A 26,762-nucleotide genomic window follows, 5' to 3' on the forward strand; every position below is an offset into this window, starting at 1 on the left:
TTGTTTACTCACAGAACATGAACATGAATTAAATTGGTGTGGCACGTTTTTAATGTTGACAGATTGCTGAAGCGCCACATGCAAGCCGAGTTCCAAATGAAGGCATCAATCCATCAGATGAATGTCCTCTGTGTGGCTCTGGCTCAAAGTGGAGTTATCTGATTATGGCAGCAACTTGGATGATGCATTTCCAACAGATTTCAGGCAGTAAAAAAGGAGATAACATTGCATTAAACAATATCCATACATTTACCGATCCATTCTTATCTGGACTTTTTATCTGGGAGGTGGAAGCGTGTGAGAGTAAACAGCGTTTTATCTGATGTTCTTTTATCTTCCACTGGGTCGCCACAGGGATGTGTCCTCTCCCCTCTTTTATTTGTTTTGTACTGTATACCAATGAGTGCCAAACTCCATACCCAGGGCGGCTTATCCTCAAATTTGCAGAAGACTGGCTTACATTTGAGTTTCAGGTGGATGTCATATGTAAAAAAAACTCATCAGAGGATGTATTTTTATCGTATGCTTTGCAGTTTTGAAGTGGATAACACTTTTATGAAAATGTTTTATTCTTCTTTTATTGAATCAGTGCTGACTTTTTCTTTTAACAGCTGGTATGGGCTGCTCACGCTCAAAAACAGGAACGTGTTGTAGGGCATCACTAAAGTGTGCAGTAGAATTGCTGGATTGTGGATGATGGGAAAAATTCAAAAAAAAAAGTGTTGTTTCCTTTAAGGAGATTCTCAGTGGAGCTTCAAAATGCAAAAAGCAGAAATGGGAGTGAGACAAAAAAAAAAAAATGAGTAAGCAATTTATTGCATATTTATATTATTTATAATATATATACACAAATTAATTTATAAATCTGGGCAATATTATCTCACTGGAGAAATGTAAATAAAATACTCATATTTCTAACATTAATGAGACAATGAGCGGTCTGTGTTCCCTTTCAGATTCCTTGCAAGTCCTTTACAATTTCTTGTCTTCACAAATTAATTGCAAGCCAAAAAGCCAACAGCTGTGCTTCACACAGAGCAACATTTTTTTTAGCTTAACAATTCACACCTTGGTAATCTTATTTGCGTAAAGCTGCTGCATGTCACAGATAGGTGGCTGCACCTACGCAGGCCGAGTAGTTCCCACCAACCGTGTAAAATTTTAGAGAAGATCTGAAAGGTATCGATATTTTAGCGTATGAACATCTGGCATTGGAGGTGTCAATATTTCAGTCTGGATCCGCACGTCACAAGTGACAATAGATGCACAACAAAAGGCAGCAGTAATACACTATTCTCAAGATATGACTGTCATGTTCTGTGTTTATTCAAGACAAATAACAATACAAAAACATTCAAGACACTCAATAGCAGGAGCACAAAAATCAAGTATTTTGACAAAGAAATGTACAAAAAGTATTTCCCCAGGAGGGTAAAATTTCAGTATCTGTGTATAACCCTCATGCACGACAATATGCATTACACATCACTAAAAAAAAAACAGCAGTTTGGTAGAATGCCTAAGAAAACATTTCCACTCAAAGCAGCGGGATCTGTGGAATAAAAAGTGCAGAAGTATGGTATTTTATAATGAAGGCTACGCTACACAACAATGCCTTTTCAGTTTTCCACTTATTTCACTTTGAAGGCAATCGACTTCCACTGACGGGTTTGACAAGACAAAACACAAACACAATGAATAAAAACAAGCATCCCCCGCCCCTTTTTTTTTTTTTTTCTCTGAATGCACTTGGTGGCGCACATTTGAGGAACACAATACTGAATACTTTTCCATTACACTGCACAAATCAAAACTTTACAGGATTGGCTAAGAACAAAACATCACTTTCTTGTCAAACTCTTCATTCCCTCTGGAGCTCTTTTGTACTCTTTTGCTCTAATAATAGCAACGGCAGCTATATACAGTACATACTGCAGGATACACCAGCGTACATAAGCGCGGCACTTTATCAAGATCTATTTAAACATTCCATCATTGCGCTGCAGGTTTTGCTGAGCACATATCATAGAACTGCAGTCTTAGCGATATCAGCAGATTGCTGCCAAAACTGCTATCTCAGAAGCTCGGTCTATATATCAGGAATAATTGCTGTTTTTTTCTCCTTTTCATCTATTGGTCACTGACTTTGTGCATGAATGATGCAAGGACAAACAAGGATTTTGTCCAAAGTGGCCAAAACAACACCACGTCGGTGGCCCAAAGAAAGCATCCGCTCATTGGTGACTCACTCTCTGTGAAAAATGGACAGAGGTTCTTTTAGAGTTGGGACACTACAGACAGATTCATGTTTATTATGTGTTTGTGGAAAGTTAAGGCACAACACACAAACAACTCTATCTGTCATTGAGTGCTTTTTAAAAATTAGATTAAATTAGAAGCGCCAGAACTTTGATAAAGAAGGTAAAAAACACTAGAATTAAAGAAAAAGCTGGAGTACAAAGTATGAATGTAGCATCTGTTACAATGGCATTGTAAAGTAAATGGTTCCTTAGTTAACACAGGTTGCGGGGGGACGGTTTTAACAGAGACACATACAAGTTAGTTAGCTGTGCTTGTGTGTGTAATGATGATTGTACCTGCTGCTGAAGTTTATGATGAGGTTCAAGTGAGCAAGTATACAGCCCTAAGCGTCCACTCTTGAAAGTTAAGTTTGTAACGTTGTAACGAGAATAAAACAGCGTCCGCATGGCTCTTTTGTCCGTCCTCCCCTCCTCCCTCCACTCATCTCTCTGTTTGCTAGTATTCAGTAAAGGTAAAAGTGATGTTAAATATTCATTTATCCATTTCATTCATTGTTTATATGTACTTCACTTGTGTTTTGAGTTAATATCTGTTGGTGTTTGAAACAAATTAATTGGATTTATATTATTTCTTACGGGAATTTTTTTTTTTTTCGTAAATTTCGGTTTTCCTAACCTTGGAATGGAATGGATTAATGACAAAAACCAAGGTTCCACTGCATTTCGACCTCTCTCCAATATGTTCTCACGACAATATAGTAGCACATTGTGCAAAATGATAAGTAAATGTAATTTCAACTTTACGAGCGCGTGCACAAACTCCTGCAATGATGAAATCCAAAACAATATTCAATTCCAAAGCAAGTGCCACCACAAGACACTCTACAAACATGGCTAAAAGTTTACAAGAGCATTTAAGAGCGTGGTTATGCTTGGAACATGCTTCATAAAAAAAGAATTATTGTGCAGTAAGTCTACAAAACTCCTATGAGAACAGCTTCCCTTTCTAATTGGGCCTTCCTACGGAAGGTTATGTTTCACATGTTACATTCTATATTGCTTCCTTCTGTCTTGGCTGAAATTAAAATGTCAGTGTCATTGGGGAGGGCGCTTGAAAAATGAGGATGGATTTTTTTTTTTCCAGATCTACCCAGAGATTTTATGATTGCAGATGACACTGGACTTCCCTTCCCTTGCTGCTGAGTGTGACGTCTTACACTTCTCATGGTAATGGTAACGGTTTAATTTATTTTGAACATGCATACAAGTTACACTGGAATGCATCACACGCGACAATTCACCGTTCCCCATGTCCAAAAAGGAGTAGGAAAAAGCAAAAGTTGATTTCATCACACCTCCTCTGTTTCACATCAGTTACAATACTTTTGTTCACTTCCTGTATTCCAAATGTACTTTTCGCCAATTTTTAATACATAGGAAAATGGTAAGGCAGTAGAACAAATTATATAACAGTCATAAATAATAGATATATAATAATAACTCATGAAAAGATTAATAGTTGATGTGTTTAATGTATTAAGCATCCATCCATCCATTTTCTATGCCGCTAATTTTCCACTAGGGTCACGGGGGTATGCTGGAGACTATCCCAGCTGACATCGGCTGAGAGGCGGGGTACACCCTGGACTGGTCGCCACTCAACCGCTGGGCACATATAGACAAACAACCACTCACATTCATACCTATGGACAATATAGAGTCGCCAATTGACCTAACATGCATGTTTTAGGAACGTGGGAGGAAACCGGAGTACCCGAAGAGAACCCACGCATGCACGGGGAGAACATGCAAACTCCACACAGAGATGCCCAAATGGAGATTCACACCTAGGTCTTCCAGATCTCCTGACTGTGTGGCCAACATGCTAACCACCAGACCACCGTGCAGCGTGTATTAAACAATCTGGTTTTATTTAGGGGATCGAGATGATGCGAATAACGGTTGTCTGCATCAACCAGCCAATGCACTGTGGGGGCAGTGGAAATGTGAGTTGTATGTATGTCTGCTCCTTCCTGTCCGGGGGCAGGGTGTTGTCAGCCCCGTAGTATGCCACTCAAACAGTCCAGTGAGCATTTGGGGAGGTCAAAAATAAATAATACAATAATTTTACTTTATTTCACTTGATATGATTTGTGCATCTTGTGATAATCTAACACCCATATATCAATCAATGAATTCAATTGATGACTTCCAGTGTTCCTCTTTCTCTAGGTTTGGACATCTTTCCCAAAAGTGGAGGCTGTTCAAACAGTGTCTTTTTGGCGCTTGGTGGGATTCCAGTGGCCGCAAACTCACTCGGGGTGTGTAGCTCTTCCATTTCCGTCGTGAAGTGGTCAGGACTTTCGCCATTTGACATGTCCTTGATGACACTGTAGGTAAGCGCCATGCTGTATGAAGCAGGTTTCTCCAGGGGCTGAGGGCCGCAGTGACACAACTTTTTAAAGGCTGAGCGGAATTTCTGGGACATGGCGTTGTAAATGACCGGGTTGATGGCGCTGTTCAAGTAGATGCAGAGGCGGCAGAAAAGCAGAAACCAGGTGTCCAGGTAGGCCTTGTCCAGGAAGGAGTTGACCACCACTAAGGTCCGGTAGGGCATCCAAAGTAAGGCAAAGAGGATCACCACCACAGCCAGCATCTTTGTTACCTATTACGATAGAATCCATTAACATATACAGTATGTGTTAAGTATTTGTACACACACACATCAGTTTCTCATAAAACTAACAAGCATTCAGTATGACGCTGGAGTTTTTATGACCTACATTACCACCATGCATTTAAAATGTAAAATGAAGTTTCAGAAAATATGACATTCACTATTTAGGAATTATAGCCAATGTATGTGTGCTAGCTATACCACGGGTGTCCAAATTGCGGCCTAGGGGCCATTTGCGACCTACAGCTGTTTTTTCATTTGCGACCTGCAGCTGTTTTTTCATTTGCCCTCTAAAAATATAATTTAACAAGAAAAATACAGAAAAAAAAACAAACAAACAACAAGAACCGCGGAAATGTAAATCAGCTGTAATTTTACAAGAATAATGTCAAAATATGAAGAGGTTTTTTTTTAGGAGGAAAAATAATGTAATTTTAGTAGCATAGAGGTGAAATATTAAATAAATTTTAGTTTAAGAAAGTTTATTTTTTGGAAAATTAGGTGGTTGAGGAAAAAGTTACAATATTATGGGAATGAAGTCAAAATATTAGATATTAAGTTATTACATTACGGGAAGAACATTTACTGAAATATTTAAGAAGAAAATATTGCTCATAAACATCACACCCTGGAAATGCAGATAACTTCACTTGCTGCTTCTTTGTAAGGCTTCCTACCTTCACTTTTGCCTAGAGACGCTTGTATTGGCTTTCCTACTGATGTGTTTTACCGATACCGGTATCAACTAATACCGAAATAGCCCGCAGCTCTTCATGAACACATTATGCTTCTTCTCTTGTGATGCCACTGGATGCATTCCACAAATAAACACTGTGCAAAATAGGACAAATACTGCAATATGCAATATGAGTTATAGAATAAAACTATCGAAGGAATACGTCTTACTACATACATCCTCGCATAACCAGCACTTTATGTCCCACTTTAGTTTTGGGTTTCTTAATTGGCGCAATGTGCAGCTGCTTTGCGGTCACTGGAAGGTGCGTGCAGCAGCACCTGTTTCATCGTAATCAGCGCTGCAACAGCAGAACCTCGGTTAGCGTCTGCCAATTAATTAACGTCAGAAATTTGCCCCAGTGCAAAAAACAAAATGTAACACCCTACAGTCATTGTAAATTGCATATTTACAATCCAAAGGCGAAACAAACCCGCCGACATACTGAGCTAGCAAGCATGCTGCATCCCTACTTTTAGTAAGTGAAAGATGGGCTCTATAGATAGTACCGTAATTTCCGGGGTATAAGCCGCTACTATTTTCTTGAACTTTGAAACCGCCGATTTATACAACGGTGCGGCTAATTTATGGCAAAATTCTAATCTCGTGACATCTCCTTTGCTTCAAAACTACTACTAAAACTTAAATACTGTGCCACTCAATATAACAGTCTGACACCAAACACTAAACTCATCACACAGCAATTTAACACTCAAAAGCTGTACTTAAGAAATATACAAACAAGTACCGATACGAGTAAAATGAACAAAAACAACTATTTAAAGGTTTTCCCATAATGCATTGTTTCTGAGCAACGCGTTCATTGGTGCCTGCCAGGGCACTGCAATGATGTGCTCCTCTGGCTCCCTCTGATGGACAAAGGCAGCATTGCCGCGCCAGCCATCCATCCATCCATTTTCTATGCTGCTTGTCCTCCAATTAAATGCTCAGACGAAATACATTATGAGAAAACTTTAAAATAGTTGTTTTTTCATTTTGTTGTATTGGTGCATGTTTGTATATTTCTTAGGTACAACTTTTGAGTGTTAATTTGCTGTGTGATGAGTTTAGTGTTCTTTGTGAGATGACACCGTGAGTCAGACTGTTATATTGAGTAGCGACCTCCTGCAATTTCCAGTGGGTTGACAAGCTTGTTGTGAGTTTTTTCATAGCTGGAATACAGGAAGTTCACTTCCTTACTTCCTTTCACTTCCTTCTTTTGTTCACTTCCTTTGGAATACAGGAAGTGAATTAATGTATTGACGGACTTGTGTGTGCCACAATATGCCATTTTATGACTTTGACATGTGCAGTTTATAGTCTGGTGCGGTTTGTATATGTACAAATCTGTTTTATCCTCTAAATTTAGTGGGTGCGACTCATACACCGGTGCGGCTTATACACCAGAATTTACATTTATATTTTGACAGTGATATCCCTACCTTCTCCTTTTCTTTCGTCACCCTAATGATGGTCTTCTTCACTTCATCATACAGATGCCTTATATTGGTAGCTCCATTTAATCTGCTACCAAATGCCAACTCAATACCTTGGAAATACTTAATCACATTTTCATTGTTTTATCAAAAATCAATTGTAGATATTCTAGATATCATTCTACTCAAACTGTAAGCTTTTGCTGAATTTTCCTATGTGAATAATAAAAAAAAAATACACTTATTTGTTCTTCCAGCATGAATCTGGAAATGACAAGCTTGATATTTATTATCTTCCTAAGACAGGCTCTAACCACTCCAGAATTGAACACCTCCCGATCTTCTTTGATACTCTGCTAATCAGACCTCTAAAGTATAAAATGACCTAAGACGTCCTCAGCTGTTGTACCAAATATGTGACATATTTTCTCCTATCATTGTGATGATTGCTGAGATGTGATGTTTGATGGAAGCAGGGACAAACAATAGCTGCAAGTGGCTTCATATGCATCTTGAATTTTCTTCCTGATGGCGAAGTGCTGTCATCAGAGAAGATGGGGATTATGAGAGCCTTTACTGCCTTTTTCTTCTTTGTGTTCATTTTTATCGGTCTGTGGCACGCTGGCACAATACACGGTACGATATCTGATAATGCTTTATAGGATTAGCTGATAGGGTAGCAGTGTGATCTCGAGGTGCAGCTAATAAATGAGGTGAGGTTGGATTGAACACCCGTGATGAAGCAAACTACAAGAAGATAAGCTCATTACAAAGTCATTAGGATAGAAGCCTAAAGAGCCAAACATATTTTGCATAATAATATGCTAACATATAAATGATTGCTGAGGGGAGGGAACAAATCATCGTGTAGGGTTAATGATGTTTCATAGTCTGGATGAAACCTTATTGTTTTAGCCCTGACTAAAAAATTTTGATTTTGTTCTATTATTCAATTACATTTATTCAGTACTGCTAATTGCTTAACTGTTTGATGAGAGATTGAAGCGTCAATGTGACAGTTCTCTCGTTGCCATTGTTGACATTGGTCACAATGTTCTATCCATCCATTTTTTATGCTGCTAATCCTCATTAGGGTCGCAAGGGTAAGCTGGAGCCTATCCCAGCTGACTTCGGGTGACAGGCCGGGTACACCCGGGACTGGTCGCCAGCCAATCGCAGGGCAAATATAAACAACCATTCACACTCACATTCATACCTATGGACAATTTATTAATTTAGAGTCGCCAATTAACCTAACATGCATGTTTTTGGAATGTGGGAGGAAACCGGAGTACCCGGAGAAAACCCACGCACGGACGGGGAGAACATGAAAACTCCACACAGACTCCACGCCGAGATTCGAACCAACATCTTCCCGATCTCCTGACTGTGTGGCTTGCGTGGCTGTGTGCTAACCACTCAGCCACTGGTCACAATGTTAATTTATGTAAATCTTTCTCAATCTCAAATAATGATGTTTGACAACAACATGGCATGTTGACTGTTTACGATCGATGACTACACTGCCGATCCTTAAAAAGCTATTCATATGTCATTGACAACAGTGACAATCAGTGACAATCAAATAAACGTGCTCATACACACAACATAACATATTTAACTGTGACAGACAAGTGACATTTACACAAAGTGCATTGTGTCGTTATTTAGGGCATCATCACTGCAAAACCTAATCCCAGATCCTTTTTTGTTCGTTGGCTAATCTGGTAAAGTACACAGAATTCCCTCCCTTGTGTTCAAAATGATTTAGTTAATGCAGACCAACAGAAACCACGTGGATGTGTAATTGGGACTGTGCATTTGTCAAACAATATTGACCAACCACACTGATGGAAATAAATCCTATTTGAGTTAGGGTTAACTGATCAAATTGGCCAATAGGGCAAGGGGATCCTCAGGGTACCACACCCTCAGTGCCATTCCAGGAAGGTTTCTTCCCTTCATCTGATAAACAAACATGCAGCTCTGGTATGGGCATGCATGTCTAACATGATATGCTGCCTTTACTGCAGATTAACTTTATGCCTTCAGAAGAAAAATAATAATTTTGACAAAATAAATTTTTCAAAAAAGGCTCTCCATGTGCCCACACTTCATGTGCCTCTAAAAACACCTTCATTAAAATATATTTAGGCGCCTTATTTGCTTTAGCTTCTATGTGCAGGAGAAAAGTTCTTGACACATGATGGGGAGTTCATCTACTGAAGGTGTTGTCTATATCCACTAATAATCCAGTTTGAAGGATTGCATATGCACTTGGATTTTGTGATAACAGGTCATTGAAGCCCGTCATGAGCCACTATGGATTAGTTTAGCCGCAATATGAAGCCTCCTGCAGTGCAAACACTGACAGTGAACTGGACTTATAGTGACTTCCAGTGAAGCTGAATATCTTTTATATGTTTTTGAAACATTTTCAAGTGTTACTATATCAGTTTTAGTGCGGTGGAATCCGCATAAGTCACAACAACTCATCCAGTCCCAGCCCAATGTGTTATTATTATTAGGGTCAGGGTTTCGATCAGGGTTTTATGCTGCCAAATCCGATACCGATCATCCACGAGTGAGATCGGCTGATACCAATCACATGGATTAACTGTACATGTTTCACTTTATTTATGATGAGTTCTATTGGCCAGACAATTCGAAGGGCCCCTGGCAAATAGGTAATTGTTAAAAAAAAATTTAAAAAAATAAACGTTCGGGTGGATTGTCTTTTTTGGTTTTTATTTGTGTGAAACGATTTTTGTATTGTTTGACACAAACCTGAATTTAATTTGATGCATGGTTTGGAGTAATACGACTACACAGGAAATAAACTGTTCAGTAATAATTATTCGATTATTTTAGCTCAAGATAATAAAATTAACAAAATACATAATTAGTATAATGACAACAAATAGTAAAGTTGTTCAGTGACACTTGAAAAAGTCAGTACGTACCCAATGAACGTGACATCTTTCATCTTGTAGCTTTCCCGTGGGACAAAAACAATCTCCGAACTAACCGCATTGCTTGTTTGTTTAAAAAATAAAATGTCACTGTGGTAAAAAGGTCACATTTGGAGTCCGAAGACCAGAAGCTAGGCGCATAACTCTAGCTAGCGAGCTAGCTGCCTCCAATGTAAAGTACAGCCAGTGACAGACAGGCAAAGTGTGTAAACAAAGACGCATCGGCAATAGGTTTGGTAAGGGAGTGATCAAACACGCTGGCATCGATTGGCATAGCCTGTGGCAAGCTCAATACGAGACGCGTCTCGTATGAAAATTGAAAATTGAAAATTGTTCCATATACTGTATGTAAACATGTTGTAATATTATCAACTTCTTCATTATCACGAAGCAGTATGCCACAATGTAACTGCTGTCCTGTTAGTTACACAGTATTAAGACATGCAGGAAAGGAGTTCCGGTAATGTTTAAAATGATCAAAATACGGCAAAATACTGTAAGTATTACATATTATCATGAATGTAATTGTTAATGCATGGTCACAGAATGTATATTAAACCGAAAAATCTTGTTGTTTTTTTTTAGAGGGCTTTCTAGTCGAAGTAGTTGTGTCCTATGCCGTGCATTGTGTGGTCGTTTCACATAAGGATTGTGGACGATGGGCAAAATTCCCCAAAAAGTGGAGCAGCGTTAGCTAGTGAGCTAAAAGGAAGAGGTTGTCAATTCACTGTGCTGCACATTTCCGAAGGCATCAGCTCGTGAGGCTTGACCAACGTGCTATCACAATGCGCACTGCACTTCTGTTGTATTCTCTTGTTGTAGCAGGTGACATGAAGAAAGATGAAACATTGTGGGAACGTGACAAATACATACATTTAAATATGTACAGTACATTTATTTGTTCAAGCGCTTCTTTTAAACCACGGATGGTAACGTATGTTAGCCCGTAGTGTTCTATTGATATATTCTTTGGTTTAAAAAAATATGTCATTTTGAGGCAGCTGCAAAAGTCCCTTTAAGTAAACAAAAAGCTGAAGAGCAGAAAATAAAGTGGCTCACTTGGACACTCCTGGCTACACTCAGAAATAGATACACAGTAAGACTCCATGTCTCTACTACAAGTCAATGTAGGATGATAATAAGGTGTACAGTATGTACGCCCACTAGTTGTGCAATGTTTTCTATGTTATTGTATTCTAGCCTATTACAATATAATAATTCATTTAGCATCATTATTGCACACTGTTGCAAATATGAAGTGATGATGAAGTTCCCTCACCTGTCTTCTGGAGGCAGCGGTGGTGCTGCTGGAGGAGCTCGCATTGATCATCCTTCCTCCTCCTTTGCTAGTTCCTCTCCTCCATTTTTTAGTGCTGTCTTTGGGCTCTGAAGGCAAGGGGTTTAGGAAAAGTATCCTGGCGATGAGTCCATACAGAACAGTGGCCAGCATGAGGGGCAGCACGTAAAACACGGTAAAATCTATGAAGTAAATGGGCAGGTATTGGCTCCTGGACACTTTGTAGGCGCAGCTGAGCAGCACCGCGTTGTCATACACTAAAGTTTGAGTGTCTGACAAAAAGAGCCACATTACGCAGTAGATGGACGTGAGCGCCCACACCAACATGATGATCCTTTTGGCCCGGGACAACGTGCACAGGAACTGCGCCTTGATGGGATGACATATGGCGATGTAGCGCTCCACGGTGAAGGCTGTGATGGAGCAAGAGGACGCGTTTATTCCCAAGTATTGGAGATACGTGATTCCCAGACAGCCCACGTAGCCGTACACCCACTGTCCGTGCAGGGCTTCGGTGATGTTGGGCAGCCCGGCGGCAGTCAGCACCATCAGGTCTGCTACAGCCAAGCTCACCAGGTAACAGTTAGTGGGGGTCCGCATGTGTTTGGTGGTCAGCACCACCAGGATGACCATGATGTTCCCCACCATCCCCACACCGCATATGAGGGACACCAAAAACACACTGACCACCTTGTACTCCAGCGTGTAGTCTCTCCACACACCCAAGGTGAGATTGCTTTGCATCGACGTCGTGTCATTTAACACAGTCATATTGTCCGTGTACAAGTTATCCATTTCCCCCACCCCAAAAAAGTACCTTGCAGGAAAAACAACCTTACAAATCATGAACTGGACTGAACCCCAAAGTCCCAGCCTTGAAAAGTAAAACAAAAACTTCAAATAATCCAGCCAAACTTACTTTCTCCTCCATGATGTGGTCAAATGAAGTGTTCCCCGTGACGTCCTCCTGCAGGCTCCTCTCTGAGTGCTTATACCTTCATGTGTGAGAGCAGCCTCGCCTCCTCATGACCGCCTCCCATCACCACCACAGCGCAGTACAGGGACTCCACACATGCAATGTGAACGCGCCCAAGATTGATCACACCATGTCATGTCATTTAAAAAATAAAAATCACTTTAGTCATCTTAACAATAAATAAGATCCGCCCACACAGTTTATTTGGTGTGTTAATAGCCATATGGCCCATCACCTTTATCACTGGCCGTAATAATCTTACTAATCACGAGTACATCACACATTTTGACACCTTAATGTGAACATGTCTGAATAAATATGTGATATGGCATACAAAATAGAGAATTCATCTTGAGAAGTATAGCAGAAGTGAAGTGTGACTGTATTTGTTACAATATCATAACATTACTAAATACATAATGCGCCGTAGCTTTCAAAATACGTGTGACTGAAACCCATGTGACTGTACTTTTATGGCATAAAAAGAGCAAAATGTCAGTTTTGGTATAGTACTGCTATTATATGTACGCTTTATACAGTATGTCACACAAACCTCTTTAGTGTGCCCACTTTAATGTAGATTCCAATGTACACTATGCATTATGCTGTATACATATGCTGTATTATTTTATATTATTTAAAATTTTTACTTTTAATGACAATTAAAATGGTATTGTTTTTAGTTATATGATGTGAGTATATGTTTACATACATACATACATAAATATATACTTATATACATATATACAGTGGAACCCTGGTTAGCGTCATTAATCCTCTGACTGAAACGTACTGTAAGCCAATCAATGTTCCGCATAAGAAAAAATGTAAATCCAAATAATCTTTTGCGTCAACACAAAACTTTACAATTATAGTTTTATATGCAATAAATGCAATTCAAAATGCATATAAATGATGAATGAAAGGGATAAATTAACATACTTAATTAAAGACAGCGTTAACAAAGACACCATGTGGCAGCGAGATCAACACAGACACCACCTGTGTGTTTTGCCATGAGTTATTTACTGAATTCAGTAGTGTTTCTCATCTCAAGTCTTAGCTTTTCTTATCATCATGGCTGCAAAATAACGCAACATGGAGCCAAAGATAGTTGCAAGTGCAAGCATTTTGATAAAAAAAAAAAAAGGTGAGAAATGGTATAGAATTCAAGAAATAATTCATGGCAAAACACGAACACGGTGCCACATCGCGTCTTTGCCAACAATCACATCTTCAATAAAGTAAACTTTAAATGTTCATTTGTCTCTTTAATTCATCATTTATATGCATTTGTGATTGTTGTCAACATGCAAAACTATAACTGTAAAATTATAAAAACGTGTTTCGTGTTAACATTTTTGAGACTTGTGCATAACTGTGGTAGTTCCTGTTTCCATGTATTAGCAAGTTAATATGCTGCTAACAAGGACGTTTTGTGGTAAAAATACATGAAAAACACAGCTGGCCTCATGCAGTGTATTAATAACACGGCGATATGGCCACATGGTACGCTAACTGGAAAATGTACATAAATCCAGGCAACAATTTGCTGTAAATTTTTAACCGAAAAACACGCTAACCTGGGTGTATGCTAACCAAAGTTCCAAAACTATGCACAAAAAGGATTGGCGCGGAGAGCGTTATATGTTATCATTTATAGTAATATAAATTGGCCATAGTAATAACGAAGAGTTCATCAAAAATAGTGGGTTCAATAATTTATTTCATTAATTAAGTTTTTTTTTTGCGTTAACGCATCATGGCAAGCCACACCTTTCTGTTATGGCGGCAGACAGCGGCACGGTGCAGCTCCCCACAGAGTCACACAGAGTCTGACGCTCTTTTAGAACTTTATTCTGACATGAACACATCAACAGCCGTGCAATTCCAACACCATATATGCATCTCCACCTCACAACTTCACAAACACGCCTCTAGTCCGTTCAGCCTCGGAGCGACACTTGCTCATTGTCACGAGACGAGCGCGAGATGGACTGACGGACACTCACAAGTTCACAACAACGTGGATATCCTTATCACTCAATTTTTTAACTCTTAATGCAGAAGTACAATTTACTGCATTTAAGTATGCTTGAAAATCCCAGAAAATACACTCAAAACTTGAACTGAACTTAAATGACGTGGTGTCTTTGAACATAACCCCTCAATGCTCATAATAACATGGTTCAAGTGTGATTCAAATATTCTGCTACTGTTAAAGAAACTAGTGTTAGCTAAATAGATTTCCAGACATGCGTGCTATCCTTTAGCTTGATTTAAATTTTCAGTACATTTGCTGTTAAAACGTACAAATATATCATCCTGTCCTGTCTTTTAGCTATATTTCAGACATAGTTGCAAATGGTGATTAATCGTAATTAATTAATTTGGAACCTGTGATTAATCTGATTGTTTTAATCATTTGACAGCTGTAGTTTTTAATATAATTTCATATATTAAAGGTGAATTTTTGCCCCCTCCTTAACTTTTTGGTATAGTGTGGCCATAATATGAACATTTTTAATGCCCCACATATTTCTTACGTGTGTCCACTTTAATCTAGACTACAATATATCCCACTCATGTTCAGAACTATATAGAAATACTGTAGCTCTCATCACAGCATCCATGAGCAATTTAGCAGCTTTTTTCCCCACAAGGGTTCCAGCTGCAACATTGGATAGAGGTGCTGAGGCAGGAATGTGGAGAACCCCCCCGCCAAAAAAACAACAAAAAACTCAGTGCTGTCTGAAACAATCTATGTTTGTTTGTATTTAACTGTGGCTGATTTATATTTGTCTCCGGTTCGAGTCAGTCACACCACTTAAACCAGACTAGTTGAGGTTTCAGGCGGTTGATCAACACTCAGATTAGCGTGATTGTTATTCCGGAGAGGTGGTGGGAGCCCATTGGTGAAAAACAATGCCTGGAAAAGAAAGCCGCTTGTAGATTTCAGCACAGGATGTGTCTGATGCATGTGTTTATTGTTATATATTGTTTGCATGCAATGACAATCTTTAAATGGCATGAAAGTAGGCCTTTTAGAATGTGGGCAGGTAGATGCGCTTTGCGTCACACTTTAGTGCTTTTCTAATTGCAAGGTCCTCCTCCAGGTGACTTCAAGGTTCCTCATAAGTTACACGGACTTGTCTGTGTGTTATCATTCATTCTTACCCGCTATCGATCCTCTGTATGCCTATTACAAGAGATGACCGGATGGTTAAATGAAGTGTTTAATTTAGCTGCGAGGCAAGGACAGCTCATCAGTTCTCACAGCCAGGGGGGAATCAGGAGGTGTATCACACAAATCACAGCTGTCAGCCAGCAGGTCTGCCAAGTAATTTTACGTGTATATTGATCATATTAATGCAAGCAGCAGGGGGGGATGTTGTCATCTGAGAACAGGGTTGGAATAGCCATGTGTCCAGATGCCAGTCCTTATGTGTCTAAAAGTGGGACTGGTTAAACAATTTTCCTTGTATTATGTACAGTCGCTCCACGTAAATGCAACTATAATGGTTTATTTGTTTGGAACACGGTTAACAAGTTACATTGCACAATTCAGCGTGTCCGAAACTGTGGTTCTAAAAATGTGTACTATCCCTATCACTCTGATGTTTATAGAGTGAGGAAGCTTACCAAACCATAAATTAAGCCTGTTCATGCTTTTATTTTGCGCTAGCACGGCTATGTTGTAAAAAAGTGTCTATATTTGGACATTGAAATGTTACATGTAAAGCATGTCTACTTTTGTTGTGAAATAAACAATATTTTCTCTGATCATTTTGTCATGATTTCTACTTAGAATTAAAGAAGGATGTCTGAAATTGGTTTCTAATGTGTTTTATTTAAAAATTCTCAGTGTAAAAAAAAATAACTGTCGTGTAATCGTTAGTGAAAAGTACATAACCTTCGTGTCCGCCTGCCGATGAAAGTTTTGAAGAACATAATTCCATGGAAAAACAAACCCCATGATGATTACAATGGTATATATTCATGGAATAATTACTCAACTCTGGAACTAAAGGGATTTTTTTGTGTATAAAAAGAGTAAAATAAGATTATTTGAACAACAGTCTAACACCAAGTGGACACCGAGTTATGTACTTTACATTTAAGAAAGAGTGAACTTCAGAGGGTTGCTATGGGAAATGGAAGACGTCTCAAGCTCTGGTGTGTTGGGTGTGTGTGTTTTGCAATGTTTGAAGTTTGTGTTGATAACATTACCAACATTACCAAGGTCAAAGAAAAAAATAAGGAGTAGGGCCAATCAGCTGCTTCCTGCAAAAAGACCTAAAAGATCAAGCAAGAAAAAAATGTTAAAATTTAACACCCCCACCCAAAGACACTGAATAGGATAGACAAATTATTATCCCATCCATCTGACGCGATTCAGGGTACTATTTTAATCCTGAAGGCGTGAAAGAGCTTCTGAAATAACATTTTCTCTGTTTAATCTCCAGATTGAATTCTTGGAAAGGCATTGACCAATTCATTAGCCGGCGATTCCGATTACTCATTCGGGCAATGGAAACCAATGGATTGCGGTCGGTATAGTGACAGGGACATTGGAACTACCCACATAAACCTGGAAATGTTCAAGGTCCATGAGCAGTGCCAATGTCTTCCAATTGTCAAATACCATTTTTTATGCTTACTTACATAGCTACTCTCTCCGGTAGACTGTTAAATTCTTCTAATATAAGACGTTTCAGCTGCACAAAATGGTCAACACCTTATAATAAGCAACGCCTATCAAATAATCTCATTTTCTCTTACAAACTCAACGTGTATGACTTTAATATTTTTGTAACTTACGGAATTTTTGCCTCAGGTACAAGCTCATATGCCCTAAAAACAGCGCCTTTAACTCGATTAAAATCACAATCATCCGCTGACAGTGACGCATAGGCCTCTTGAGCCTTCCCAACAAGCGTACGCTAACTGTCTAGTCCACACTTCTCTAGGCCATTTAAGTGTCCTTCCAACACGCTCAAATAGTGTGAAATATTTTTCCACATCCTTTTCATTGAATGGAGGTAGCACACTAATATTTTTACTGACATCAAACTCATTGAAATTGAGATAGTAGCCACCTCTGAGCTCTAATTCACACAGGCGAATTTCCAGTTTCTTTCAAAGCGCTTGCTAATTCCACCTCCAGTTCCTTTAAACGAACTGCTTCCTCTGAAGCACTACATGAGGACATATGGGGACTTTTAGGTAACACGGTGGAAGGGAACATAGGCCTACTCTTATCAACAAACACAGCGCACAATTTGGCTTTTATGTTCGCCTTTTTGGCCTGCCTAGATACTGGAACCTTACAATGGTCAGCAGCTAAGAGCAACTGTTCCTTTTTACACTTATGCAACATCTCCAAAGTGGGCGCAACAACAAACTCCTCTAAGTTAAACTCCAGGCAGACAACACCAAAGGCAAACCCACACACACAAACTCTCTTGAATCTTGAATCTTGAAAAGTACCCTCACAAAGTCCTACCTGCACTAATCATGCTCACCTGCGTGCCTACACACCTGGAATCTCTTGGCCTAATTACCACTGCCACATAGACCATGCAAAAACTACAAAAAAATGCCACAAAAAAAAAATTACCACCACACAAAAGGCAACTTATCACAACAGCTACTAAATGCAAAAAAATATATTAAATTGGACGAGCCCCCAATAAATGTAATGACCCGAAAGGAACACAACATATTTAGGGAGGACACAGGAGACGGGAAGAGCAAGTCAAAGTTTATTCATGCATAAACTTAAAAAAAAAAAAAAGAAAAGAAAAAGAAAAAAGTCCTGATGCGCCGGCCCAAACAAACAAAGGACGATGAGGTGAACAGGTCAACCCCGTACAACCCTGTCGTCCTGTCACCTCGCCGCTACCCTTTAAAAAAGAAAAAAGACAACCAAATCCCTAAACAAAACCAAAACAGGACAGCCAGTCACACCAGAACAAACAAGAACTAAAAAATACAAATAGAAAACACAAAAACCAGCCTGCCGCTCGGTATTAAGCCAGCGGCAAGCATAAAGCAGCTGACTGGCACTGGAGCACGCCGAGATGGAACCAAGTCTGCCACAAACGGAGGCAGCACGAAGGCGAGAGCCAGAGTCAGAAAGAGAAAGTGCAGAGCACACCTGCACCCATGTAGAGACTCCAAAAAAAAAAAGGGTTGGTGTCAATCAGCTGAATCCTGCAAAAAGACCAAAACCTCAAGCAACGAAAAATGCTCACACTTAACAGTATAAATTAATGTCTGTTTTTTTCTTTAACTGTAGTTTTTTTGTCTATGGTTGTGGCTGGTATAGGTCCAAAGGGCGGTCGGGGTGCCATTTGGGGCCCGTGGCTGTTTTTTCACTGGTGCGCGGTTCATTCTAAAAATAAAATTTAACATAAAAAAAAAAAAAAACAACCCCCCCCCCCCCCCCCCACACACACACACACACACACACACACACACACAAACACCAAAAATTAAAAAAAAATTGCAGGAATTTTACAAGAATAAAGTCAAAAATATTAAGAGAATAAAGTCGTAATCTAATAAGAAAAAGAAAAAGAAAGAAAAAAGAATTTTACAAGAAAATCTAAGTTAAATTTCAGTAGCATAAACGTTGAATAGTAAAGCTTTTTTTTTAAATGTATTTTTATAAAGTTGAAATATTATGAGAAACAAGCAAAGCAACAAATAAAGTTGCAATTTTTAGAAATTTAGGTTGCGGATAGTTATAATGTCATGAGAATCATGTAAAAATTTATGTGGAAAAAGCAGCATAATTACTTGAAGAAATTTAGCAAGAATAGTTGGACATTTTTTGGAGTCTAAATATTAAGAGGAAAAACGTAGTATTGTAATGAGAAAAGTCACAATTTTAGGAGAAAACAAACAGAAATTGAAAAAATTAGCAGTAATTTTACAAGAATAAAGTCAAAATATAAAGATAAAGAAAATAAACTAATTTATTATATCAGTATTATGAGGAAAATAATTTTAGTAGTATAGAGTTTAATTATTTTTTGAATGTATTTTTTTTAAAACATTATGAGAAACAAAACAAAATAAAGTTGTGATTTTTTGAAAAATTAAGTTGGGGAAAAAGTAATAATATTATGGAAATAAAGTCCAAATATTATGGGAATAAAGTCATAATATTATTAGAAGAAAATTTACAAAGATTATTTAAGAAGAACGTTCAAATATTTGGAAAATTAAAAAAGAAAACACCAAAAATGTTGTAAAAAGAGAAAAGACCTAAGTTCATACTCATAATATGCTTTTTCAAGTACATCACAAAGCTGAGATGCAGGGGCGGGGGGTTAGCATAGCTGCATGTGTTGGTTTACAAAATATCAAAGTGGCCGGTGTCAGGATTGTGTGCTGCGGTACTGCCTTCTACTGCTTCTCTGTTGCAGCACACTCCTGAGCACCCTGATTGCTGATCATCTTCACCTGTGCCTGATTAGTTGTTCTATTTAAGCTGTGTGCTTACTCACATCCAGTGCCAGATTGTCCCTTTGCTACACCCTGTTCAGCTCCTTCCAGCTTGTCTTTGTGCATTGTGTTTTGGCTTTCTGACCCTCGCTCGGCTTCCCTGTAAGTACCTACCTACCTGCCTGCTTGACGTCTTCAGCAGTAGCTGTATTTTTGGTACTTTCTGCTAGTTTTTTGTTAGCAGCTCTTTTCGTTACTTGTTCGTATTTTTCCCTGCTCAGCTCACCTTGCAAGCAGTGTTTTTTGTTACTATTTCCCGCGACTAGGTCCGGATGTATTTTTGTTGTACTTTGTTTCTTGTGTTGTTTTTGGTACCCTTTTGTTGTCCATTTTTGTATTAAAGACTTTTTCTGTTTCACTTATCCGACTCTGCATTTTTGGATTCCTGTCTCACGGCCTTGGCCGTTCATAACAGCCGGTGCATCTTTCATTTTTCACTATTTGGCCCACAGTGGAAAAGGTTTTGACACTCCTGACTTAAGGCGTCAGAAGACAAACTTGTGTTTGTCTTGTGACGCCTTGAAGGAGCTCCCACAGTTGGTCTATATTGCCATCTCGTGGTGAAACCTTGCTATAACAAGGGAAATGATTTGTTCCATGACACACCACTGTGCGAAAGTCTTAGTTTTAATGACTTTTTCTCTCACATTTTGACGGATAAAAAAAACAAACATAAAAAAATCCATATGATTGTTATTATTTTCAAATTTGTCAACGGTTTTGATAGCTTGGAGGAGGTCTACGTTTGAGTGGCATTCTAGTTCATATTCATTAACATATTGCTAACACATCAATTCTTATGGCAATTGAAGACTTTTGCATAGAAATGCCAGTACATGTTATGTTATCAAGTAAATGTAAAATTGATTCGTATTGTTTTTTTATAACTTGTTTATTATTGGACCAGTGCAGGTTCTGCAAGAGAATTTAATAAATGTGTAAAGAATACAACACAAACATGACCCCCCCAAAAAAAGACCCAGGGGCAATGTCATATAATATTAATAAAATTAATGTTATAGAAATATCTGACTACTTAACCAAAGTTGTAAAGTTTTGTTTGTTTGTTTCTATTTATTTGATTATTGATGTCATTGTTATTTGTAAGGTGTCCCCAAGCGTCCTGAAATATGATTATAAAACTATTTCCTATTATTACTACAGTAATCCCTCATTTATCGTGGTTAATTGCTTCCAAACCAGACTGTGATAAGTGAATTTACGCAAAGTAAGATTCCTTATTTTCATAGTTACAACATAGAAACCTGTTTACGACCTTCTAAATACATTTAAAACTTCTAACATCATTAGAGCCCTCTAGACATAAACTAACACCCCTATAGTGACTTTTACAAACATATTTCCCAATAGTAGACATAAGAACAGAAAATAAATAGTTATCATTTAAAACATAAGTAAGACTTGTGCTTGTGTGTGTTGCTTTAAATGCGTTACGGTGCTAGGGGAAGCTGAGTAGGGATCGGGCAAGACGTGACATTGGCGGTTCAGAGTTCAGGTTTAGCTTGGCATGGGTTACGGCCGCAACAGTAGCCTGTTTTAGGGTTTATTGTGCCTGTTGTGAGATAATTCAAACCTGCAAAACAAGCATGTTGTTAGGGCAATCAAGACTGGTGCTTGTGTGTCTAACGGAATGTTACAGTAGCATCACTGACACCTAGTGACCAGCGTAGAATACTACATATCATCACAATGTCTTTGAATGCATCTTTTGAATGCCTTATATTTGTATTTTAGTTCATTTAGCCACTTTTATGCTTGAAAATGCTTAATTTAGCCAAAAATGCATACAGTTTTGTTAAATATGCATATTTTAAGTATAAGCTGTATTCAAACAGCATGACTTATTCATATAATTTGGAAAAACCGTGTTAGTGAAGCCGCAAAATTCAAAGCGTGAAGTGACGAGGGATTACTTTATTGTTATTGTTTCCATTCAAATTGCATGGTAGTTCTAATTAAGGTAATAAAAATAGCCATTAGAGCCTCGGAGGCATACACATTCAGAAGACAGGGCAGACGATACTCATGAAGAGCTATGGAGAGAATTAACTTGTAAAAGCAGCACTGTCTGAAGGGACATCATGCTAATTATGATGAGAAGATAAAGACTAAAAGGCTTACTGAAATTAATTATCTATGTAGCCTCGCTTAATCACCAAAAGGCTTTTTTTTCCCCCTTTCAGCTCCATTAAGAGTTTTCCACCATCACACAGCGCCTGTGTTCAAGTCGACAACGTTGCTTCTATTAGCACAGTGACTGTGAATTAAGGTGAAGGTCTTAGTTAAATATTTCATGAATGTGCCGGCCACCCACGCGCACCAGAAAAATCTCCACTGAAGTTCCTCTCTCATCCTGACTCATCTCTGCAAGGCTTTTTAAAAAAAGTTTTGGATGCTTTGCATGCCAGTCTAGTGCAAACCAAGGAAACAGGCCCCTTATTGATAATGCACCTTTGTCCTGGCACACTATCCAGTCAGAAGCCTGGATACTGCATGTGTATTCTATCCGTGTGATTCAGACCGGGTTGAAGAGTTCACCCTAATTTCACTTCTTCTCATTTTTTTTTCATAAAAACGTGGCTGTACAGCAGGAGTTGCCAACCTGTCGATCTGGATCGACCGATCTATTTTTGGGTTTTAAAATAGTAGGAAAATAAACGTATTCACATCAGCGTATTCACCGCTCCCGAAGAGTGACCGACAGGCATGCATTTTAACCACTGAACTTTGCCACTCTCCAGACACGCTTCCTGCAAGCCCCAGCCCGCAGCACAGTCCCAAAAAACATGGCCGGAGATGCCAGCACACGCCGTACCGGCTCGCCTCGCGACATGCACGTCCAAAAAAATTCTTCAAGCTGCGACAATGCGGATCATTAGGGACCGACCAGCGCCACCCCCCTGAACCACCAGTGCACCATTGACATGAAAAGCCAACAAGTCAAATAGAGTTGTGGGCCACATGCCCAACCCACAATCACATTTTGCACATAGTTAACACTCATAATTAATCACATGTAATTGCAGATGAAAGAAGTTTTTATCTATAATAAGCAGGGATGTAAATCTCTTTGCGGTAAACAATTAAATATGTAACTACAACGATAACTACATCAAATTTTATATAAAGAGATACCAATTTTGGAAAAAAGTGCCATTACTTTAGACCAAAAATGATGTACAATTAGAAATACCACAGTTTTTGCATGTTTAATGCAAGCGGTATTTTGTCCCACTTTGTTTGACGGTGCTTGAACGCACAGATACATTTCTATACTGCATTTTTGCCCTTTTTCTTTCACCTCACATTTGATTCCAAATGCTGAAACTTTGATGACCTCATTCAGTGCTAATGTGCTAATGTGCATTTTCGTTCGGCACACAACGTCTCCGAAAGTCCTGGCTCGTACTGATGGATGGTGGGTTCAAAAATAAAATACAGTTTGAAATTCCCCAGTTTTTGAATGCTTAATGCGAGCAGTGATTTGTCCCACTTTGTTTGACCGTCCTTCAACGCACCTTCTACATTTCACACACACACACACACACACACACACACACACACACACACATAGATAGAAGGAAAAAATTCACACAGATGGACTAATATACAGTATTTTACCATTTTTATTTCATGTCATGTTTGCTCCCAGATGCTGATACTATTTAGGAATGCATAAAGGTAAGATTAGATGACCTTATTGAGTGCTAATGTGCATATTTGTGGTACACAACCTCTCTGAAAAACAAGTCAGGCTCGTACTGGTGGTTGGTGGGTCTGTATTAATTTCATGCTTTTAATTTCTTGTTGTTCCTGTCATAGTTTTATACAATACATAAGAAATAAGATGAATTTGAGCACTATAATGTACCTATGTTTAACTGATATGTTGATGACTAGCTAGTGCACTGAGAATTCTAGCTAATGCTAGCATTGCTAGCGCTGAAGAGACAGAAGCGCCTACATAGCTGTCCTCGGCTATGCCTGCCGTTAACTAGCAGCTTGTACCCAAATTTTAGCTCACATGTCCAAGCAAAAAATCAGCCCACGGACGGCTCGCTTCTAAAAAACAAAAAACACTCGTTAGGACACTCGTATGCCTAGGTACCACTGTATAAATGGCAATAAAACATACCGGCAGTGCTTCATTAACTTCCCGCTTGACGGCATAGTCCGTGACAATTCCAATCACAGCGACTAACGATAACTTTGTTCTTGTAGCAAGAGCCATCTGCCAAGGCTTTGGAGCTAAATTTACTAATCGAAACACCCCTTTCTTTATCCATGTCTGCTCATTATTGGCTCCAACTTGTAGCTCCACGGTGACGGCTGCTTCCTCAAACTACGGCGTCGGCCGAGGGCCAAACAGGACGTGCACACGTTAATAGTGCCGTTAAAGGAAATTTCCGTTAATTAATATCGTGTTAATTGTGACAGACAGTATTGTGTTCTGCTGTTCCGGCAATCAAGTCTGGTGCTTGTGTGTTTCACAGAATGTTACAGTAACATCACTGACACCTAGTGACCAGTATAGAATACTACATTCACAATTTGAATACATCTCCTCATTGCCTTGTATTTGTATTTTAGTTCAGTTTTGTGCTTGAAAAACTTAATTTAAGAAAGCTTAATAAAGAAAATACATAACATTTGCTTAAATCGGCTTTTCTTAACTAATAGACCATATTCAACCACAAAACAGCATAATTAATTCATTCATTTAAAAAAATTATCATTAAAAATAGTGAGAGTGAAACTGTGAAATTCAAACCACGATTTGGCGAGGGACGACTGTATATATAAACAATATATTGCATCCTTTGCATGCATCATGCATCAAGGATGCATCATATGCATCCTTTACACTGTACTCTTTACTTGCATATCTTGCTTGCTTGCTGCTGTAACAAGTACATTTCCCCGCTGTGGGATAAATAAAGTACATACATACATACATACATACATATATTTGTATACTTCTTCCATCCGTTTTCCAGGTCCGGGTCACAGAGGCAGCAGTCTCAGTGGGGAAGCCCAGACTTCTGGGTCTCCGGTCACCTCTTCCAGTTACACCTGGAGGACACCAAGGCGTCCCCAGGCCAGCTGTGAGACATAATCTCTCCAGCGCATCCTAGGTCTCCTCCTCCTGGCTGCGCATCCCCAGAACAGCTCACCAGGGAGGCGTCCGGGAGGCATCCGGACAACAAATTTAAAATACTTCAAAACAAAATTTTTTTTATCCTACTGTTGTCAGAATGTTGGACAGGTGGACAGCTCGTCCATACAAGCCTAACAAAAGGTAAGATTCCACCCTGAGTAATGATGAAAACGACAAAATATTGCCAGAGTAACATATGAAAACCGTCAGTCGCTGAGCAAAGCTGGCCATCAGAAATTTTGAACAGCTGAAAAATGACTTTTAAAAGATCCAAAAAACGTACACCTTTGTTTTTCAGACGGAAGTGGTAAACAGGACCAAACTGATTCCATTAATAGACTGATGCATTCCTGAGACCTGTTGCGTTTTCATCTGAACAGTGACATACTGCATATGATGGACATACAGTAATAGACTCTGCTTTATGCAAGCAGATGGAGAAGTTGGCCATGTGAGGATTAGGTCCATACAGCAAACAGAAGCAACAGAATGGGAGGTTGCTTCAATCGCCTCCTCCATTCATCAGTTCATTCATGCACACACACATACAGTATATACAAGTACACTGTCATCTCATTCTTCATCTTCTTGTGTAGCTAAAGGAAATAAACACCCCCCCTCTCTATATGATAGATCCTTGTCCGTGGTTCCTAATCTCCATTCTGTGTGGGTGTGTGTCTTTGGTGGGCATCGACACTGATGATTTATAGCCCCAAACAGCGAACCCCCTCCTTTTGGAAGATGGTGTCCTTGCCAACAGGCAAAGTGGTACAATGTTGCTGACAGATAACATCTGATATTGCGCTGCTCTGGTGCTTCCCCCAGAGTAGCTTCATAGTTTCACTTCCTTCTGCCATCTGCTTCCAACAGAGTAGAAAGTTGACAGCAAATATGACCAAACATACCATCAACCATTAAGATCTAACACCCAGGACTCCTGCAGTGTCTCTGTGAATGCCTGCCTACGCTCTACCTTCTTTTCCCGCTTCCCCTCTCTGTTTTTCATCTTCTATTTTAATCTTTTGGGAAAATCAACTAAAGCTGTTGGCCCAGCCCCTAGAACTTGAAAAATGGTGATTTTAATAGCAGCTATGCCCCGAATAAGATAGCTGCAGCAAGTGAACAGTCAGCAGTTTGAGGTTGGATGAAACACAGAATGGTAGACTGCGTCGTTTTGCACTGAAACTTTGTGTAAAAATCGTGTAAAAAATCTACACACACAAATTAAGTGCTGTTCAAACAAAGTGCAGCTCTGAGTTCTGAGGATACAGTACTCACCTAAAGATTAGCATGAGATCACAGCTCATGGGGCTCACTTGATCTCTAGATTAAAAATGATTGGATGACTCCAACATGGTCAGTAATCTCTTGAGAGCACAGGGCAACAGATGGTGCATGATATACATGATTTAACAATGCTGTTTGCATAACATTGTTGGACATTTTTGATATGATGACAGTATTAAGTGAACACACAACACAGATTAAATAAAAGATTAAATGTAAATACACATTATTAATACCTCGTAACTCCATTCAGTTTAGGGTAGGGTTTCTCAAATGGTCTCAAATTGGGACCCGCATTTTCCACCGGTCTCTAAGTTGGACACCAGGGGTCTCCAAAGCGCAGCCCGGGGGCCATTTTATGCCCGTGGATGTTTTTTTGTTTTTTTTTATTGGTCTGTGGCACATTCAAAAAATATAATTTAACAA

The 26,762-nt window shown here is 39.1% G+C and overlaps 1 protein-coding gene across 1 annotated transcript; it reads right to left on the minus strand.

Annotated features, from left to right (window-relative positions):
- Positions 1-1,380: 1,380 nt before the first annotated feature.
- trhra (thyrotropin-releasing hormone receptor a) lies at positions 1,381-12,443 on the minus strand. Its single transcript, XM_054781655.1, has 2 exons — positions 11,362-12,443; positions 1,381-4,926 (listed from the first exon to the last, which is right to left on the minus strand). The coding sequence occupies exons 1-2, from the start codon at positions 12,223-12,225 to the stop codon at positions 4,459-4,461; spliced, it is 1,332 nt and encodes a 443-aa protein (XP_054637630.1). The 5' UTR covers positions 12,226-12,443; the 3' UTR covers positions 1,381-4,458.
- Between the last annotated feature and the right edge of the window lie 14,319 nt (positions 12,444-26,762).

Source organism: Dunckerocampus dactyliophorus, chromosome 7 (genome assembly GCF_027744805.1).
Source record: "Dunckerocampus dactyliophorus isolate RoL2022-P2 chromosome 7, RoL_Ddac_1.1, whole genome shotgun sequence".
NCBI lineage: Eukaryota > Metazoa > Chordata > Actinopteri > Syngnathiformes > Syngnathidae > Dunckerocampus > Dunckerocampus dactyliophorus.